General features: G+C 41.4%; 1 protein-coding gene across 3 annotated transcripts in view; it reads left to right on the top strand.

Annotated features, from left to right (window-relative positions):
* MON2 (MON2 homolog, regulator of endosome-to-Golgi trafficking) overlaps positions 1–21350 on the top strand; it is a 169665-nt gene that overhangs the window by 23674 nt on the left and 124641 nt on the right. For all 3 annotated transcript variants that reach the window (XM_065399746.1, XM_065399738.1, XM_065399755.1), the window contains exons 3-5: positions 2351–2478; positions 4105–4236; positions 21164–21293. In XM_065399746.1, coding sequence (XP_065255818.1) covers positions 2351–2478; positions 4105–4236; positions 21164–21293 — 390 coding nt within the window. The remainder of the gene's footprint in view (positions 1–2350; positions 2479–4104; positions 4237–21163; positions 21294–21350) is intronic.

The following is a 21350-nucleotide window of genomic DNA, read 5'->3' on the forward strand; positions in this document are numbered from 1 at the left end:
TTCCTTTAAAATAATGAATGGACTGTTTAAGATCATAATCAAATTATATATATATATATATAGTTTAAAAATTATAAATACAGTAGATAAATTTCAAAAGTAAACTAAGGGTTTTTTAATCTGTCAGGACCTGAGTTCATTGTTAAGCCTTCTCCTGGAAGAGTTTTGACATTGCTAAAAATTGACAATCTTCCTTCTGCAGACTAATTAGGGGTATAAAAGGGAAGTGAAACTTGATGCAACTGAATTTCTCTCTGTCACTTTTAAAATGGGAGTTAATCTCCCAGATTCTGGTTTTGGTAATAACCTGGAGAAAACACTTTTTAATTATATATCTGTATCCATCTACAAAAGTTAGGTACAGATGGACCACTGAAATCGAGATAGATTGGGCTTTGTAGTAGGATAAAATACTTCCTTAGACCCTGTCTACACTTGCAGTGGCATGTAGGGTACATGTAGTACATATTGCTGTGAAAGTCTGGCTTCGTTCACACTCACTGTGGTGCGTAGCTACACGTGGCAGGGAAAGACTGGCAGCGTGGAGGCAGCAGGACGCTATGCAACTAAAAGTAGCACTGTAGCGGTGAAAGGCACTGCTTGGGTGTGTAGAGAGCTGTATAGGGTATATATCGTAGAGATTCAGGCATGTAGGGCTCGTTATTCGCCTAAGCTGTGCCTCACTGTCAATGCTGTTGTTTATACCTGTGCTAACTGGGTATGCAGAGTCTGCAGTCTACAGGCTGACGTAAGCATAGACCTACCCTTTTTTTATTTAAATGTACGACATGCGTGATATTGTATTAAAGTTGTCCACCACCTTTTCCGCTTTTTATCCTTGTCTCCTAATGATCATCTCTTGACTCCTTTTCAGGACTCTACTGGGAGTCGCGCGTGTGGGATAAATTTACAATATTTTTCTTCTCTAATTGTCATTTAGAGTTCAATGACAATTGTGGAAAAAAATTATAAATAAAAGCACTTCAGTTCACTGTTCAATAATTTATAACTCATGTTAGAGAACTGTGGAATATTTAGCAGAAGAGCACTAGCGCTGGATGCAAATTTGTGTTCCTGTGACTTAAAAAGCAGATTGTTTTGCTTAAAACCGAGTTTTATAGCTGATTTTCAATTCTGATATTTATTTTTTTTTATAGCCACAATATTGAGGATTAAAAAGTGGCTTGTGCTCGTACACATTCAGGGCTTCCTGTCTGATTTTTAAACAAGCTTTTGATGTTGGATCTATAATATCCAGATCTGTATATCTGTCAATAAATTGTTTGTTACCCTGTAGTGTCTCTGAAGAAACTGCCATTATAGAATGCAATTTGTTTAATACATTCACTTTGTCTGATCCTTTATAAGTCCACGGATATAACATCCTTACAGGAAGCAGATGCTTTTAGCAATCCTCTAGCTCTTTTTTTGAGTTGTTTTAGTCAAGAGGCCTCAGTTTTAAATACTTTTTTGTTGCTCTTAACTTGATGTCGGTTTTCAAATCAGTTGTTGGAACATTGAGTAAAAAAAAAAAAACTCTCACATATACTCCAAATTTCTTTGAGTTTTACATAAATAAAAAGCTGTTTATGTCTGCTATTTGCCATCATAGCACAAGCATAAGTTTTACTTATAAGAGCTATGACTAACTTTTGTTTTTCTTAAACTCATCGTATCCTTATGTGAACAGGGCTCTAAATGACCAGTCATTCTCACTACACTATACAGGGCCATGTGGTTGGTGATGAGTATTGCTTTGATTTTTCCCCCCACCTGCTCTGTCTGCACTGGTATACATCTCTTTGTGCTACACATGTAGCACCTTCTTGATGCACTGCTCCATACGTGGATATCCAACAGATTGAAGAGAGTGCAAGTTTGAAACTGCTTGCAGAGCCCAAAGGGGAAGAAAGGTCTTCGTGAAGATTGGAAGAGGCTTATGACCATGGACAAACCAAAGTCACTCTAGAAGGAAGTTTGAGGGTTAGGGAGAAAGAGAGACAAAGATGAGGAGATGTGCTAAGATGGGGCAGAGTGAGGGGGATGTGGGGATCAGAGCACTGTGGAAAAGGTTAAGAGAGGATAGGACAAGAAGCTCATTGGCAGGTCAAGTATTCAGGAGAGTACTGGCATTTCTCTCACCCTTAATCCAATTGCTTCTCCCCAGTGCAAAAATATCTGCCATAAATTTCAAGATTGGAGATTCTTTCTGGGTTTTGTTGTTGTTTAGGATTTGAATAACTTAACAATTATTCATCATGTGTTTTATGAATAACAAGTGTTTGCCTTACATCGTTCAAATCAGCAAACGGTTAAAAGTTGACCAACTTTCCTTATCTCTGTTCAAAAGCATTGAAAGAGAACAGCTCAGAGGTAGTTCAGCCGTTTCTAATGGGCTGTGGAACAAAGGAACCAAAGATTACTCAACTGTGTCTAGCAGCCATACAGAGACTTATGTCACATGAAGTTGTTTCAGAGGTAAGATGGATGTTATATGAAAATATTGTCTTGTATTGAAATATTTGAAGTATTCAGTACTTTAGCAAAGATAAAAACACTTATGAGACTGCTTTCTAAAGCTGAAACACATTTATGTATATTAAAATGGATATAATCGGGTGGAAAATGTTTTTTTGGAGTTTAAAATATCATTGTCAAAATCCAGTCCACCCCGTTGGAGCCAAAGGAAAAGTACATTAAATAATTGTTTTTTTAAAAAGGTATTCTTTTGTAGAATCCATTACAATAGTTGGATTCCTTAGCTGGCTCAGCAGCAGTTAGCTAGGAAACACTATTGCCAAACTTGTATTGCCATAGTCCAAGAAATCAATGCCACAAACCAGGAAGACCTCTTTTACATGATAAAAATGACTGATTTGAAAAACTGTTTTGGCTAATGTGGTTGTAGTGCTGTATGAAAAGGGCACAGTTAAGCATTCAAAAGTTGGTACGTACCACACTTAAGAATAGAAGTGTAATCTTTACTCTGCCTGTCTCTGTGCATGAATAGTATATTATTATATTAAAGATTCAATGGCATAGCTCTTGAATTCAGTATAATAAGTAACAACAATAATATGCTTAGACAGCGGAGGTTTGTAGCGCCAAGTGTCCGTGACCACACTGCACAGCTTTATTCGCAGTATTTAAGAACTCCCCAGGTTTATTACTGATCTGGTACAGGTTAATTGTGGGCAATGGCGTGACTGCCACCAGTCTGTGACTGGGCAGTGTCCTTTACTGACCTCAAGCCCAATCTTCAAGGCTTGATATGCGAAGACTTTGTCTCCAAGACAAGCATCGTGACCAAAAAGAGCCAGCTGTCAGTGGCCAATGATGACTCTAGTCATCTTGAGGCCAATTTTCAATGATGCATCTCTATTATTGATAAAGTCAAACCATCTTGTACCCAGTAGTCACTGCTGGCAATGCATATGAAATGCCTCCAACCTCCCAATGTCTTGTTTAAGCAGTATCCATGTTTCAAATGCATATAAGAGGACTGGACTTACGCAGGTTTGATAAATCTGTACTTCTGTATATAGTTTCACCTTCTTTTGGCTCCAGACCCTATGCAGGGTGTTTGCATCCGTTTGATAATATAGCATACAACTATTACCGTAGTCTTAAATACACATGTAACATCTAGTAGTACTGCTTTTTACTGTATGTGTCAAACAGTCCATGAAAGTAATACGTATTAAAAAGATATACAAAGCTGTGTTTAGACAGAGTAATAGGCATATTTTTCTGGCATATATAGGTCACTGAAGTTTGTAGTCAAATTAACTTTGTAGTGAATTGCCTTTTCCTCTAAGAGAACTTGTGCTTCTGGTTGAAGAATGAAGTGTGCACACAGGTTGACAAAATGATTAAAATATATGCCTTAAATAGAAGAGAACTGATCGCGTAAGTCTCTTGATATCCAGGACCATTGTGACAAAGAAATTAGTATTGTATTCCCTGTGTGTTTATATGGTTGTAGGAAAAAAATGAATTTACTATAGTATATGTGAATGATGTATTTTAAATGTATGTGTAATCGTGGTATTAAATACAAAGTATATAACATTTAATTGTATATATCAAATGATTTCTTCATAGGCTGCAGCTGGAAATATTATTAACATGCTTTGGCAACTGATGGAAAATAGTCTTGAAGAACTCAAATTGCTTCAGACGGTTCTTGTACTTTTAACAACTAATACAGTTGTCCATGATGAAGCACTCTCCAAGGTAGGAATTTGTTTATGCAACTGTGATATTTATTTTAACATGCTAACTTACTTATCTAAATCCATTCCACTGAAGTTATGTACCTGCTTCCGAAACATAGGCCCTGATCCTGCAAACACTTGTTGAAATATTTAGTCCTTTAGTAAAGATAAAAATACTTTTTATGTAAGAGTGAATACAAAAGGATGCTTTGTCCTTATAAAGAATCTTTCATTCAAACATCGCAAAGTACTTTACCAAGGAGGAGGGTAGTATTATTTCATAGAAGAGAGAACTCAAGTATGGAAAAGTAAAGTGAATTGCTCAAGATGAAATATTCTGCTACTGTCTGGTTGTGTATTGTAACTAACAGGCTTAACTGATCAGGAACTACCACTTGCTGTGATACCCTAGTGTATACTCTGCTGGTGAGAGTACTAGAAATTGAAATCTGTTGCATATTTTAAATATTCTTATTTTATAATATGTAGGCTATCAAGTAACAAGTATTTTTTTAATAAGTTAAAAGAAAAATATTAAAATAATAATATTGGGAGAAATGTGACTTGCCTTAATCTAGTAAGCATGGTCCACTATCAGTTATTCTTCATTGGTAGTTGTAACATCAGTGGCAAAGTTCAGAAGAATAGAAGCTGGCAGAATTTTGATAGTTGGGCAGGAGTGTACACATGCTTGAAATAAGGAAATCCAAAATAAATGCTAAGAGAACAGGTAGGTGAGGTAATATCTTTTATTGGACCAGTTTCTGTTGGGGAGAGAGAGAAGCTTTTGAACTTGCACAGAGCTGCTCTTTAGGTCTGGGAGAGGTACTCTCACTGTCACAGCTAAATAGAAGGGTAGAACAGAAGAGGTGTTAACACATGTTGCAAGAGAGACCATTCATGGTGAAGCGGACAGTTAGCACCTGTACCAAGGACCAAGAAAGGTTAGTGGGTTACACATTGTTATGAGACAAAGACACTGGATTTATATTAAGTCCACGATTTTTTAGTATCTAACTAAGTTATGAATTTAAGCTCCTAGACTCATATTTTGAAGTTGGTGTTCTACTTTCCTTTGAGGATGAGGACTGAGAGGTCAGATATGGAGTGGTTGCTTTGTGAAAATGTTCGCCCACGGGTGATATGGCATTTGTCTTTTATCATTTTTCTGTGAGAGTTCATTTGACAGCATAGTGCTTGTCTCATTTCACCCACATAGTTGTTACTGGGGCATGGATGAGGTACACCACATGTGGTGATAGGCATATGTAGGACCCATGCATTTTGAAAGGTGTGTTGTGCGTAGTATTGATCATCAATACTATGGAGGGTATAAAGAGGAAAAACTAGAAATACTAGTGAATAAACACAACTGTAATATAGTTGGCATCATAGAGACTAGGTGGGATAATGGTGACTGGAATATTGGTATAGAAGGGTACAGCTTGCTCAGCTAACTGGTGATCCACTGGATCATGGCGTACGTGTAAAAGGTCTAGTCAGGTGCCTGAAGAATCTGCTTATGGTTGACATGCCCAATTCGAAAGCGACATAGCGTGTTACAAGTTTCACAGATCCATGTGTTGTCTGAGTTGGAGTCCAAGATTACAGCACGCTGCTTTCTTCTTTCTCACTTTGCTTCCATCCTCTGGATCAAAGCCACTTCATGTTGACCTGTACCCAGTGCCAGATGTTCCCTCCAGATTGAACGGAATACTGCATGCTCCTCCTCGTTGTCTACATTGATGTTGAATGATTTCATATAATTTTTGCACACATTGAGGTACAGTCATAAAGGGCAACTCCGCTTTCTAGAGCTGTCTTGAAGCTTGCTGTACAAAATATTCTTGAGGATATAGTCACCTCCCATTCTCCTGACGTGACTGAGCCATTGCAACCTCTTCTCCTTTATAGTAGTTTCTAAGTGTGTCAATCCTGCATGCTTCAGCACCTCTGTGTTTGGTATTTTGTCTTCCCACTTTATTTCCAGAATATTACACGGGCATCTCATGTGGAAGTTGTTCAGTCTCCTGATGTGTTTAGTATATGTTGTCCATGTTTCTGAAACATAGAGCAGGAATGACAGCACTCAAGTCTCATAGATCCACATCTTCACCTTAGCTGAAATTTGCTGTTATTCCATGCACGGTTCTGTAATAGCCTGAAATTCTTAGCTGTTTTTCCAATTCTGTTAGTTCAATCTGAGGGTCAAGATTCCTGCTGATCATAGAACCCAAGTAGCAAAAGCTGTCAACGATGCAAAGAGATTTATGCTTCGGAGTAATGTCGGGCACTGGTTCTTCCACCCCTTGGTATATGATCACAGTTTTCTTGAAACTGATTGTCAACCCAAAGCTCTTGCATGGTGCAGAAAATCTGCCCAAGAGATTTTGCAGAGAAGAAAGTCAGGAAGGACAGGCAGGGGGAAAAAGGGAAGGTTCAAAGATAAATACACTTGCACTGAGGTTCAGATGGAAATAGGAGACAGACTTGTTGAAAATCTCTGGGTAAGGATAAAAGGGGTAAAAGACAAGGGTGATGTCATGGTAGGGGTCTACTGTAGACCATATAACCAGGAAGAAGAGGTAGATGAGGCTTTTTTTTAAACAACTAACAAAATCATCCAAAGCACAGGACTTGGTGGTGATAGGGGACTTCAACTACCCAGACATCCTTTGGGAAAATAATACAGCAGGGCACAGATTATCCAACAAAATTATTGGAAAGCATTGGAGAAAGCCAGTAGGGGAGAGGCTGTTCTAGATTTGATTTGGACAAATAGGGAGGAACTGTTTGAGCATTTGAAACTGGAAGGCAGCTTAGATGAAAATGACCATGAAATGGTAGAGTTCATGATTCTAAGGAATGGTAGGAGGGAAAACAGCAGAATAAAGATAATGGATTTCAGGAAGGCAGTCTTTAGCAAACTCAGGGAGTTGGTAGGTAAGATCCCATGGGAAGCAAGTCTAAGGGGAAAAACACAGAGTTGGCAGTTTTTCAGAGAGAAATTATTAAGAGCATAAGAGCAAAATATCTTACAGTGTAGGAAAGATGGGAAATATGGCAAGAGACCAATCTGGCTTAACCAGGAGGTCTTCAGTGATCTGAAACTCAAAAAAGAGGCCTACAAAAAGTGGAAACTAGGTCAAATTAGGAAGGCTGAATATTTAAAAAAGCACAAGCATGTAGGGACAAAATCAGAAAGGCCAATGCACAAAATAAGATTAAACTAGCTAGAGCGGGGTGGGCAAACTTCAGCTCGCGGTCGGATCTGGCCCGCCAGCCGTTTTAATCCAGTTATTGAGCTCCCACTCGGGAGCGGGGTCTGGGGCTTGCCCCGCTCCAGCCTCGGAGCAGGGTCGGGGGCCGCTCTGTGTGGTTCCCGGAAGCAGCATCGTGTCCCCCCTCCGGCTCCTACGTGTAGGGGCAGCCAGGGGGCTCTACTCTGCACGCTGCCCCCGCCCCAAGTGCCGCCCCTGCAGCTCCCATTGGTCAGGAACCACGGCCAATGGGAGCTTCAGGGGCAGCGCCTGCAGATGGGGCAGCACGCAGCAGAGCCACCTGGCCGTGCCTCCAGGTAGGAGCTGGAGGGGAGACATGCCGCTGCTTTCGGGAGCCGCTTGAGGTAAGCGCCGCCTGGAGCCTGCACCCTTGAGCCATCGGGCCACCTCCCGCCCTCCGAACCCTTTGGTCTCAACCTGGAGCACCCTTCTACACCCCAAACCCCTCATCCCCAGCACCACTCCAGAGCCTGTACCCCCGCCCGGAGCCCCCTGCTGCACCCTGAACTCCTCATTTCTGGCTCTACTCCGGAGCCCGCACCCCCAGCCAGAGCCCTCACCTCATCCTGCACTCCAACCCCAATTGCGTGAGCATTCATGGCCCACCATACAATTTCTATACCCAGATGTTGCCCTTGGGCCAAAAAGTTTGCCCATTTCTGAGCTAGACACATGAAGGGTAACAAGAACACATTCTACAAATATGTTAGAAGCAAGCGGAAGACCCAAGGACAGGGTAGGCCATTACTCAATGAGCGGGGGAAAGACAATAACAGAAAATGTGGAAATGGCAGAAGTGCTAAATGACTTTTTTGTTTAGTTTTCACCAAAAAGGTTAGTAGAGATAGCATATCTAAGAGAGTGAACGCCTGTGAAAATGAGGTAGTATCTAAGGCTAAAATCGTGAAAGATCAAGTTAAAAATTACTTCAAGTTGGCATGGCTTGATGAAATATGTAGAACACTCAGGGAGCTGACTGAGGAGATATGAGCCATTAGCGATTATCTTTGAAAACTCATAGCAGACGGGAGAGATTCCAGAGGACTGGAAGAGGGCAAATATAGTGTCAATCTATAAAAAGGGAAATAAGGACATCGTGGGGAACTACAGATCAGTCATCTTAACTTCAGTACCCGGAGAGATAATGGAACAAATAAGCAAGCAATCCTTTTGCAAACACCTAGGAGATAATAAGATAAGTAATAGTCAACATGGATTTGTCCAGAACATCGTGTCAGACCAACATAATAGCTTTCTTTGACAGGGTAACAAGCTTTGTGAGTCTGGGGGAAGCGGTATATGTGGTATATCTTGACTTTAGTAAGGCTTTTGATACTGTCTCAAACTAGGGAAATATAGCCTAGATGGAGCTACTGTAAGGTGGGTGCACAACTAGCTGGAAACCCTCTCCCAGAAAGTGGTTAGTGGTTCACAGTCAAGCTGGAAGGACATATTGAGTGGGGTCTCTCAGGGATCAGTCCTGGGTCTGGTTTTGTTCAATATCTTCATAAATGATTTAGATAATGGCATAGAGAGTACACTTATAAAGTTTGTGGATGATACCAAGCTAAGAGAAGTTGCAAGTGCTTTGGAGGATAGGATTCAAATTCAAAATGATCTGGAGAAATGGTCTCACGTAAATAGGATGAAATTCAGTAAAGACGAATGCAAAGTATTCCACGTAGGAACGAGCAATCAGTTGCACACATACAAAATGGGAAATGACTTCCTAGGAAGGAATACTGCAGAAAGGGATCATAGTGCATCACAAGCAGGGATGTAAGAGTTTAACGAGTTAACTGATAAGCTTGATGCTTATTGGTTTCTGTTAACGATTAAACTCTGCCCAGGGTCCCAGCTGCCGCTCCTGGGGTCCTAAGTTCCCTCTAAGCTGTGAGGCTGCGCAGCAGCCTATTAAGTGCCACGTAGGCACTCAGGGCTGCAGCGGAGAGAGATGCCTCTCCCCCGGCCTGGACCTGCTGCTGCCAGGGAAGAGGAGCCCCAACCCAGGCTCTCTCTGGGCTGCTGGCTCCACAACCAGGCTCAGTCGTGCCTGCCAGCCCTGCGCCCAGGGTCCCAGCTGCCGCCCGGGATCCCTCCAGGTGGGCGGGTGGCCCTGTGGCCGAGGTCCCTCCGGGTGTGCAGGTGGCCCTGCGGCAGGGGTCCGTTGCGGTAGCTACGCTGCTGCTGCTCAGCATCCCGGTGCGGCCGGGATCTGTTGCAGCGCCTGGGGTCTGCCACAGTGCCCACCCTGCTGCTGGCCCCACGGCCGGGGTCCCTTTGAGCTGCCGGCCCCGCGGCCGGCAGCCAGGACTCTGGGCGCGCCGGGATGCTGGCGTGGGGGCAACAACGGGGATCCATGCATCCCTAGTTCCCCGGGTAAACGTTTAACTCTGTAAGCGATAGAATTTTAATCAGTTACATGGTTACTGTTTTTACACATTATTTACATCCCTAATCACAAGCTAAATATGAGACAACAATGTAACACTGTTGCAAAAAAAGCGAACATCATTCTTGGGTGTATTAGCAGGTGTGTTGTAAGCAAGACACGAGAAGTAATTCTTCCACTCTACTCCTCACTGATAAGGCCTCAGTGTGAGTATTGTGTCCAGTTCTAGGTGCCACATATCAGGAAAGATGTGGGGAAATTGGGGAAAGCCCAGAGGAGAACAACAGAAATTACTGAAGTTTAGAAAATATTACCTATAAGAGAAGATTGAAAAAAAAAAATGGATGTGTTTAGTCTGGAGAAGAAAAGACTGAGGGGGGGACAAAACAGTTTTCAAATACATAAAAGGTTGTTACAAGCAGGAGGTGAAAAATTCTTCTCCTTCTGAGGATAGGACAAGAAGCAATGGTCTTAAATTGCAGCAAGGGTGATTTAGGTTGGATATTAGGAAAAACTTCTTTATTGTCAGGATAGTTAAGCACCGGAACAAACTGCCTAGGGAGGTTGTGGAATCTCCCTCATTGTAGATTAATTAAGAACAGATTAGATGAACACCTGTCAGGAATGGTTCAGTTATTACTGAATCCTGCCTTGAGTGCTAGGGACTGGACTAGATGACCTATTGAGGACCCTTCCAATCCTGCACTTCTATGATCATAGAGGTTGAGATATGTCTGCACATTTTGCATCTGTTGGTCTGACAGAGTCTGGCACCACTTGGAGCTGGCGGATCCTGGTCGTTGGAGATCTGGCTTCCGATGAGGACCTTGGCAACAAGGTTGGGGGGGTTGCTTCAAGACCAGAAGAGGGGGTTCAGGAAAGATTTCTTTCAGGATGTGGTCCCCATCAAGAATGGGTTGTAATTGTTTAATGATAACCTGTATGGGTTCTGGTGGGGTAGGTGACAGCTAGGTGTGTGTGGACGGAGGGTTTTTTCCCCACATTGAAAAAGGTTCTCTTCGGTTATTTGAGTGACTTGTTCCATGATACAATCTACTTCTCTGGTGGAGTGTCCTTGTTTGGTGAAGTTTGTTTTAAGAGCTCTTCCTCATCCCTCTGAAGCTTGAAAGCTTCTCCGAGCAACAGAAGTTGATCTAGTAAAAGATATTTCCTCACCCACCTTGTCTCTCCATTACTCTAGTCATTTGAACAATTTAATGCAGATCCTAAAAGCTGTAACTCTCTAAACATATTTTCAGATCACCTATAAATATATGAAGTAATATGTATTGCTAATTAATACAGTGCATACTAAAACATGACCTAGTACAGCAAAGCAGCAAGATTCCATGGCTTAATTTGAGAGATTTTAGTCGATTGTATACGCTGACAGTGCAAGGCCACGGATATTGAATACAAATATAAGTGAAATATGTATCAACTAAATATTTAAAATGAAATGATTGTAGTTTCCTATTTTTTATTTAAAATGTTTGAACAATTTTGCCAGTTCACTTTTAGTGACTTTCAGACAGTTGAGAGAACCTAATTCCTGGTGTCACAGAAAAATACTTTTAAATCCATGGCACATCCATACTTTAGGTAGCTACATGCAAAGCCCCAAAGCAGTGGGAACAAGCTGGTGACTGCAAGAGCTAGGAATTGCCACTTTAGTGTGAATATGTTTTGCATGTTGGGTCTGGATGTCAACTCCAGCAACAAAAAGTTAGTATGTGAGAGTGAAATTCCTTTTGGCATTATTATTTCATTGGTTTACAGCCTTTTAGTAAGGGCTAACCTTGCAGTGACAAATATCTGTAAGACAGCAAAGGTAGCTTATGTAGCAATCACTGGAAAGGCTTAAGTCTCCTCCTGCAAAACGAATTTATACAAAGCTAGTATTGACAAATATTGTTGATGCCGAAGGCAATGGTTACATTTTAAATACCACTCTAGACTTGGAGGAAAGGTAGGCTATGTAAAATTACTAGCAGATCAAGTTCTGGCTTCTTGCCACATGTTCAAGCACACACAAAAAAACATTTTTTTTAAATATTGGTATTTAGAATAAGAATTTTGTTTCTTAGAGTCTAAGTTTTACTATTAGAATATTTTTCCCTAACAAAATGCTGTTTAGCACATTTATCATGACAGGTGACTTCATCCAGAAGTGTTTACCTACAAAATAAAAGGGTGTGGTGTGTTTTTGTTTTTTGCCAATCGGTACAGTGCAATGGATGGAAGGGAAAAAAATCTGGGTTCTGCTGTTTTAGTCTTTCCGTCTTCCTCTGGACTTTAATAACTGGTTTTATTTTAGCTTCAACCCTTTTTCATCTGTTTTTACTGTTCCTCCATAATAAGAAATTCCTCACTGTAAGACTACAGAAGTGATTTTTTTTAAAAGGACTATTCCATTTAGTAATAACCTAGTGCTTTAAATCCATTAATCTTGTGCACGTGTGCATGTTTTTATGGCAAAGAAATCTGGACCCCACAACACCTTGAGCTCTGAAATCACAGCCAATACACCGAGGGTTTATTCTGACTAGTATTTTAAAGGAGGCGTCCCCCCAAAAACCTATTTCCTAAATAGCCCTTGTGTTGGTGGCACGCTTTTGAGTTAGAACTGAAATAACATTACAATATAATTTAAAGATGCATTATGTTGATGCCACCTTTCAACTGAGACATAAAAACGAGGGTCTTGATCCACTTTTATCTTAATTCCATGGTACTTTTTTCAAGAATAGGTCTGTTGACCCATGTCTTGGCAAAATTTGGTTGAGGAATTCTGTGTACCAAAATTCCCCTTACCGGGTAATTTTTTTTTGGGAGGTTCTTTCTTTTCTCTTAGTGTTTGTTTTATGTTTGGATGATTACAGTCCAAATGTACACAGGAGGGAACAAAGTAGTGTTATCAGGGGCTTCTAGTGACCACAGCAGCTGTGGCAGGGTAGCCCATTAAGGCAACTGGAAATTGGATAAATGGTATAAAGAACAGAGCAGAGAGTAATTCAGCATCTGGGGGGCTAGGTAATAGGTACTTTCTTGGACTTGGCTATTCAAATTGTTAATGTTAACAACAAACCCTGGGATGTAATTTTGGGATGTGTTGGTTTAATATTCTGGCCCCCCCTCCTTCCCCCCCCCACAAGCCGGGGAAGGGCAAAATCACTAAAGAAACTGCCATCTTTACCTGGCTTCCTAGATGGCCAGTCTTAGGAACAGTTTCAATATTGACATGGTGACTTGGGAAAATTTAAGATTTGAAGCTACTTTCAATTTATTTTAATTGATAAAATTTGAAGTAGTGTTTTCTGTTTTAAGTCTATGCTATTATTGATTTTTTTGACAATCCCTTGTTGAAGGTTTTCCTTATAAGCAATTCAAAAGGTGATATATCTCAATCAGTGCTTTTTAACTTTAGAGTTAATATATTTAACCTTCTTTCTAGTTAGTAATTGTTAGTAATATGAAAATCTATAGCAACATAGTCTTTCCATCTTGTAAAAGATTAAACAATTCATATAAGAATTTTATATTGGAACAATTGGTTTCCTGTGGGAAAAGGTGTGTAAACTCCAAGATATTGATATCAGACGGCTCACGACTTGTAGCTTGAAAATATAGTAGAAACTATACTCTGGCTGCCTCTAGCAAGTTAATTTCCTAGATGATTATTTAAAGGCTTCCTACTTACATGCAGAAAGGTTTAGTTAGCCTGCCCCAGATAACATAGATCATCAAGTGTTTGGTCAGTTTTAGGAGGTTATTAAAATATAAAACTCTCTCATGCTTTCATTTCTGCAATCCAAGTGACAGATATTGGCACAGAGCAAGGCTGATCAAGGTCATTCAAATAGTTTATAAATAGTTTTTATATAGAGAGAAAATGAAATATATTATTTTCCGTTCTTTAGGTAATAACTTCACCAAAGTTACTCCAAAGACCTCTTCAGCACTCTTTCACAATTTCATTTTTTCCAGACATACATTTTAAAAAATGATAATCTATGTTGAGAGGTAAAGAAGCCATTGTTGAAAGTGACAGTAGAGTTATTTGAACAGAAACCTTTCAGGTAGAGTTTTATTCTTCGTACTTCACACCCTAATCTATGTCCTAAAGAACAGCAAATCTGGTTGGCTTTAAGCAAATTCCGGAGTTTCACAAATAATCTCTACTTTAAATAGATGGACCTCTTGCTTTTTTTTTTTTTATTTTTTTTTTATTTTAACACTACAAAATGTCATGTTTTCAGCAAGAACAATGGAAATCTGCCATGAATCCATATTCCCCTAAAACAGTCACATACAGTGTAGTTCAGAAGCAGTCATACTACGAGAGAGTCACTACTGTTGGAGCTAAAGTGTGCCCTTAGCATCTTCACTAAATATATGGATGTTATTTTTTTGGTTGACATTGAATGCAACAGCATAGCAATCCCTGCACGAATACTTTATATTGAATCACTCTCCTAGTCTGAGCCAGCCTTTGGGGGGAATTTACTAATAACTCTTTGTGGAGCATGCCCCTCTTGCCTCACTTAACATCAGTATGTCTAATGTTACTTAGTTATTCCTTTCTCTGCTATTGCGTTTGTAGTTTTTTCATTCTCTGCTGAAGAAGTAAGAGAGACAAAAGATGATAGGCCTTAGGAGTTCCTTTTCTGATTTCTAACTCTCGCATCCTTGTCTTTCCTTGTGAAAGCTAAGATTCAATCTCAGAAGTTCTCCTGTTTCTACAAAATGGGCTTTATCCCTATATTAGGGTTACCATATTAGAGCCCCTGAAAAAGAGGACACTCCAAGGGGCCCAGGCCCTGCCCCAACTCCGCCCCTTCCCCAAAGTCCCCTCCCCTGAACGCTCCGCCCCCTGCTCCTCCCCCTCTCCTGCTTCCTGCGAATCAAATGTTTGCGGGAAGCCTGAAACAGGCAGGCCGGAGGTAAGCTGGGGCTGGGGGGGGCACGAGGAGACGCGGCCCCCCCAGCTGAGCGGCTCCCTCTGGCGGCCGGCCAAGAGGCTCTGGCCCCGGCGGCTCCGGCCTGGCTTGGGCCCTGGGGCGCTGGCCGAGCACCCCCAGCCCCGGTTGCCCCGGCTCGGCTCGGGCCCTGGTTCCGGCCAGCGGCCGAGCGGCGCCGGCCGGCGGCTGAGCACCCCAGCCCTGGTGCCAGCAGCTCCGGCTCAGCTCGGGCCCCGGTTCCGGCCAAGCGGCTCCGGCCCGGCCCCGGCCGGCGGCCGAGCGGCTCCGGCCCGGCCCCGGCCCTGGCCGAGCGGCGCTGGCCGGCGGCATCCCAGCTCGCAGCTGCCTCCTCCCAGGCTCCAGCTGCTGCTGCGCTGGGGAGAGCGGCGGGAGCCGGAAAAGTCGAACCCCGGGGAGGAGGCGGTCCCCTTACCATGCCTCCCTATTTTCCCAGACATGTTTGGCTTTTTGGAAATTCCTCCCTTTTGAGGACCAAAAAGCCCGACATGTCCGGGAAAATCTGGACGTATGGTAACCCTACCCTATATTATTATCCGTTTGTCAGAGATAGTGTTTTGAGCAGAAGCAGCATCATTGGTAGGGAAAATGGAAATCCCTTAAGAGGAGAGATTGTTAAATGCTGCATCAGGAACACAATAGTTGGACATTCTGTATTTTCCACCAACTGAAATTAAACTGCTGTGTGAATTTTTTAAACAAGAAAAGTTATATGCAGTGAGAGGCAACGTGTGTGTGTGTGGGGGGGCATGTTGGTTCACGTGTTTCCCCCCAGATTTTTGCCAGTGTTTGCTGGCCCCACTCATCACATGGTGTAGCTGGGCTCCCCCCACGTCAACTGCAGGAGCCGGCAAGCTGGGAGCTGTGGCCACTGGGAGAGGCAGCAGCAAACAGCTGGAAGCTGGAGGGAGGGGCTGCTGAGGGTGGAGGGAGGTTGTAGGGGGCTGTCACTTAAGCTGTTGGGGGGCAAACGTTTAAATTGTGCCCCCTTACTATCTGCAGGCACTAGTCATCTCTGTATGCAGTAGTTACTACACAGTATTTTCTGTTATAACCCACTGTTTTCAGCCTCTCAGATTTATCGGACTAACATTCCCGGTTGACATTTTTCGTGCTTGGTCTCTACTGGAAGGTGATATTTTTATATCTATGAACAGAAATGGTTCAGCCATCCTTAAGTGAAAGGAAAGCATATGTTGGTAAGAGGTAGGCACTCATATTATGATGGATGCAAATATAAGAACAAATGGAAAATATTTAACCATTATATTTTTAACAAAAGAGTTGACTGAATTGATTAAGTTTTGAAAGTTGCAATTTAGCATTGAAATAGTCCTCATTGAGGAGTTAAGTATTGCCTGTTCCAGGGAAAAATGGTTTTGATTTGATCAAATTATGAGCCTTTGAAAAATCACATCCCAAGCATGTGAATCTTTCTTCATGAAGTTCAAGTAAATGTGCACACAAGGATGTATCAGTGGTGCATATGTATTCATGTAGCTAAGTTAATTGTGCAGGGGAGGGATAGCTCAGTAGTTTGAGCATTGGCCTGCTAAACCCAGAGTTGTGAGTTCAATCCTTGAGGGGGCCATTTAGGGAACTGGGAGTAAAAATCTGTCTGGGGATTGGTCCTGCTTTGAGCAGGGGGTTGGACTAGATGGCCTCCTGAGGTCCCTTCCAACCCTGATATTCTGTGATTCTCAGAGTTCCCAAATAGATAGGATTCATGTTTCAAATTGCTATCTGTCATTGTGGAAGGCTTAGGATCTGGTAGAAGACCTTCCACCTGCTGATTGCTTCCAAAATGTTCCCCAGGCCTAGGGAGATGCCCCAGGGGCTGGGAGCAAGAGAGCCAGTGTTCCGTTCTTGCTTCTTTCTCTGACTGACTTTCAAAATTTCAAACTTCATCGTATTTTTGATTTAAAATAAAGCCTGAGAAGGCCAGTGGCAGAAATCTGAAAATTGCAATTTGGTGTGCAGTAGTCCCCACAGAGTAAGGGCATGGGCTTTTTCTGAAGAAAAATCATTTTTGTGTGACCTAGTTAAGAGTGTTTGAAAATCATGTTGCAACCATGTACAGTAGATATTTTTGACTCCTTAGTCCTCTTAAGTGCATACTTTTGAATAAATACTGAAGAGCATCACCCATGCAGGCTTAGAAGGGTGAATGGGGTTTTGTTGAGTGTGGTTAGCACTGAAATATTTGATGTATTTTTAGTCTCAAAGTTGAATGAGACTTACATTGACGTGACTAGTGAAGGGTCAGAGACTGCTAGCTGTTTTGGTGTATTTACAGTATTTTTTTCTTTGATTTGTACAAATATTACCTTTTTTCTAATTACTGGTATCTTGCACATGTATAGTTGGGATAACTTTCTGATATTTGTGTATTCAAATTTCTATTAGTTAAACTATATGGTCAAATCTTTGTTTTCTTCAAAGCAAAAAACACCCTAGGTAATTCCTCGCAAAAATCTGTGAACATTACATTAAAATAGCAAAGTTAAATATTCAAAAGTTAAGGTTGAATGCATAACCTTAACTCTGTTCCTTGAATCTGTGTATTACAGTGCAATCTTACGTTTCATAAGCACATGGTATTTTCTAAAATTACAGACACAAAAGCTATGTTAAAAGAACACTAAGGACACAAAGTCAAGTGCTCAAAAGTTAGGAAGTGCAAGAATTAAGGTTGCCCATGCAACTTTAATTTATCCCCCTTGTGCGTTATGATAGTATTTAATTACAGTAACTCCTCGCTTAACGTTGTAGTTATGTTCCTGAAAAATGCTGCTTTAAATGAAACGATGTTAAACGAATCCAATTTCCCCATAAGAATTAATGTAAGGGGGCGGGGGATTAGGTTCCAGGGAAAAAAATTTCGCCAGACAAAAGACTGTATTTGTATTTATTTTTATATATACACACACAGTATAAATTTTAAACAATTTACTGAACACAGCAATGATGATTGTGAAACTTGGTTGAGGTGGTGAAGTCAGAGGGTGGAAGAGGGTGGGATATTTCCCAGGGAATGCCTTACTGCTAAATGATGAACTAGCACTCAGCTGAGCCCTCAAGGATTAACACATTGTTGTTAATGTAGCCTCACACTTTACAAGGCAGCACAAATGGAAGGAGGGGAGACAGCATGGCAGAGAGAGACAGACACACAGAGTGAGTGAGTGAGTCAGACAGACAGACAGACACACCATGTGCGAGAGATGCACATTGCCCCTTTAAGTACACTGACCCCACTCTAAATACACTGCCTTTTTAAGTAGATCAGCAAGTTGAGACAGCAGCTGCTGCCAGCAAGCTCCCTCAGTCCTGAGCCCTGTCCTGTCCCGCTCCGCTCTGTGGAGATGAGGTATAGGAGCGGTGGGGAGAGGTACACCCTGACATTAGGACCCCTCTTCTTCCCCACCTCCCCAGCACAACAAGTAGGAGGCTCCCGGGAGCAGCTCCAAGGCAGAGGGCAGGAGCAGCACATGGCAGTGTGGGGAGGGACAGCTGAACTGCCCAGCAATTGATAGCCTGCTGGGTGGCTGCTGCACAGGGAACTTAGGGGAGCTGATGAGGGGGCTGCCAGTCCACCCTGGTTCCAAGCCCCCACCAGCTAGCTGCAACGGGCTGCTCTTTCTGCAAGCAGTGGACAAAGCAGGTAGCTGCCAAACAATGTGTAAGGGAGCATTGCACAACTTTAAACAAGCATGTTCTCTAATTGATCAGCAATGTAATAACGTTAACTGGAACAATGTTAAGTGAGGAGTTACTGTATATAATTACATACTATGCTTTCCACAGGACCCCAACCTCATGCAGTGTACAGGATGGATGGTGCTCAGAAAATGAAGGTTGTGCAGTACATGAAGCTGTTTCTGTATAACCTGGGCCTCATTTGTTGCTGAGTTTGGAAGATGAGTAGTTAATTCAAGCAGGTGATTGTGGGAAAAGAAAGAATGGTCTTGAAGTATGGGCAGTTGAATGCCACCTTGGAAAACTGAATTCTGTCCTGGTCTCTGCCACTGAAAATTAGTGGACATTCTTGACATTTTTGACTTTAATCTCTCTTTGCCTATTTCTCATCTATAGAATAGGGATAATATTATTTCCCTACCTCTGAGGGGTATTGTGAAGAGAAGTTCATTAAAGTTTGTGAAGCAGTGAGATATTACTGTGGTGGGCACCACAGAAAAGTCTGTGAGGAAATTAGGAATTCTGTACTCAATGCAGAATTTGGAAGACATGCAGTAAATATACCATGTCACGTGTTGAATATTGAGCATCCTCCATCCTGTGCACTGAGTGAGGCAGGGTCCAGTGGAAAAAAATAGTTTCTTATTAAATAACTATATACTATCACACCAATGCATATGCACAAGAGAGCCAAATTAAGGTTGTGTGGGTAACATTTATTCTGGCATTTCTTAACTTTCTAGTGCTTTACTTTACAAGCTTAAGTCTTATTGTGTAATTTCCTAGTCTTAAAAATCAACAAACAAAAAAAACAAAACAAAAAAGCGTGCATGCACGTGGGCGCACACACTGAAAAAACAGAACTTCTATCATGTGGAGACATACTGACCATCCACATGGGTCACTGGCAGGATTGGAATCTTTAGATGCACAGACCTGTACCACTAGAGCTAATGGAGTGGAGTAACTGATAGCAGTAGCTAGTGTCTTTTGTGGATGAGACACTAAATGGGGTGGATGGTTGGGGTAGGGAAGGCACTTTGCTGTTGGATTTCATGCTGTTTTCTAGGTAGCAGAGGAATGTTGAGACTCAGGAACCCTGGGTTCTATTCCAGGTTCTGGGAGGGAGCATGGTGTAGTAGTTACAGATGTTTCTTTCTCTGTCTAACCCATCTGTCCCCTCTGCCACTAAAATGTATTCCAGTAGCCTTTCTCTGCCCCATCCACCCCTCCCCACCCTGCAGTCTATCTGTCTTAATCCCTCACACTTCATCCTGCCTACATCCTGTTTCTTCTCCTTCTGCATTTCTCTCTTCTCTCAGCAGCTTCTCTCTGCATCCCCCACCTCCTCACCTCTTTTCATTCCAGACAAGTGGCTTCCTCCTCCTTTTTGCTGCCAGCAGCTGAAGCATGCGAGCAGAGGCAAGAGAGTCTCCCTCCTTTGTTTCATTATATGGCATCGCAGCAATCCCTGGTAGTTAAGAAGAGCAATTGCAGGGAAGAGCTTGCTCAGTCTTTGGCTGGAGCATGCTCAATACAGACAGAATATAGCTGTCAAATTCTTAACAAGTCTCTAGGCAGCCTTAACTATAGGCATTAGCATCAGTGCCATCTATAATTTTAAAAATATATATTTAGTATCAGGTAGTATTTTCTGGAAACTTATATGTGTGGTATCTTCTGGTACTGTGTACTAATCTGTGTGTGCCATGTAAACAGACTCCGTAAGTCAATTACAGAAAGAGAAAGCCGAACAAGGTTTTTAAATATTTGTGCAACTCTCAACACATTGCAATGTTACTATGGTTGAAGTGCAACATAAGTGTAAAAACATAGAATAGTAAATTTAATTATAAAATGAATTATTTCAGGAGAAAACAACTTATGTCATACAAATGAGAACTTTTATATAAAATACACAGTAAAAAGAAATTATTAAAATATGTACTATTAATGCAACTCAGTGTATTTCTGTGAGAAACATCTTGTGAATTACTATAATAATTACTGTGTGACATGTTACCACCTAGAAGAGGAACCAACTTCTTACCGTATAGTGTGGTTATAACATCACTTCTCCCTGTGGTTCGTATTTTAATTACTTGCCTTAGAGGAATGTGTGATCATGTAATTAGACCATGTCCTAATTCAAGAGGGGCAGAGTTAAGGTTGTGTATACCTCTTTAGCTTTGGCATTTCCTTTGTGTGACTAACCATATAACCTTAATGTCCTCTTAACATAGTTATTTAAATGGAATAAGTGTTAAATTATATTTTACATGGTCACTTATTGTATTTGAATTGCCTGTAAAATTATTAGTTTTCATTGGCACATCTCTAAATCAGAATTTAGATATTACTGTGTCTAATTTCCATGAGATCATGGGAACAATGAAAATACATTTTTTTCACAGCACAATTCAGAAATCTTTTTTGTATCAAACTTTAGTTCAGCTTTTCAGATACACAGAAGAATAAATAAAAATGTCATCTCTAGGTATCTTCTTGATAAATTTGAGGAAAAAATATTATGGTTAACTATTAGTTTTAGCTAAAAAAATATACATTGTATTAACTGGAAATTGTTTATGGCAGGCAATTGTTCTTTGCTTTCGACTTCACTTCACGAAAGATAATATCACAAATAACACTGCTGCAGCTACAGTGCGACAAGTAGTTACTGTTGTTTTTGAGAGAGTGGTTTTTGAAGACGAACGATACAAAGGTAGATGTTTTCCTTTGTTTTTTGTATGTTTTTTAACCTGTTTTCTAGAGCTGTATT

This window comes from Emys orbicularis, chromosome 1, assembly GCF_028017835.1.
Source record: "Emys orbicularis isolate rEmyOrb1 chromosome 1, rEmyOrb1.hap1, whole genome shotgun sequence".
In the NCBI taxonomy this organism is placed as follows: domain Eukaryota; kingdom Metazoa; phylum Chordata; order Testudines; family Emydidae; genus Emys; species Emys orbicularis.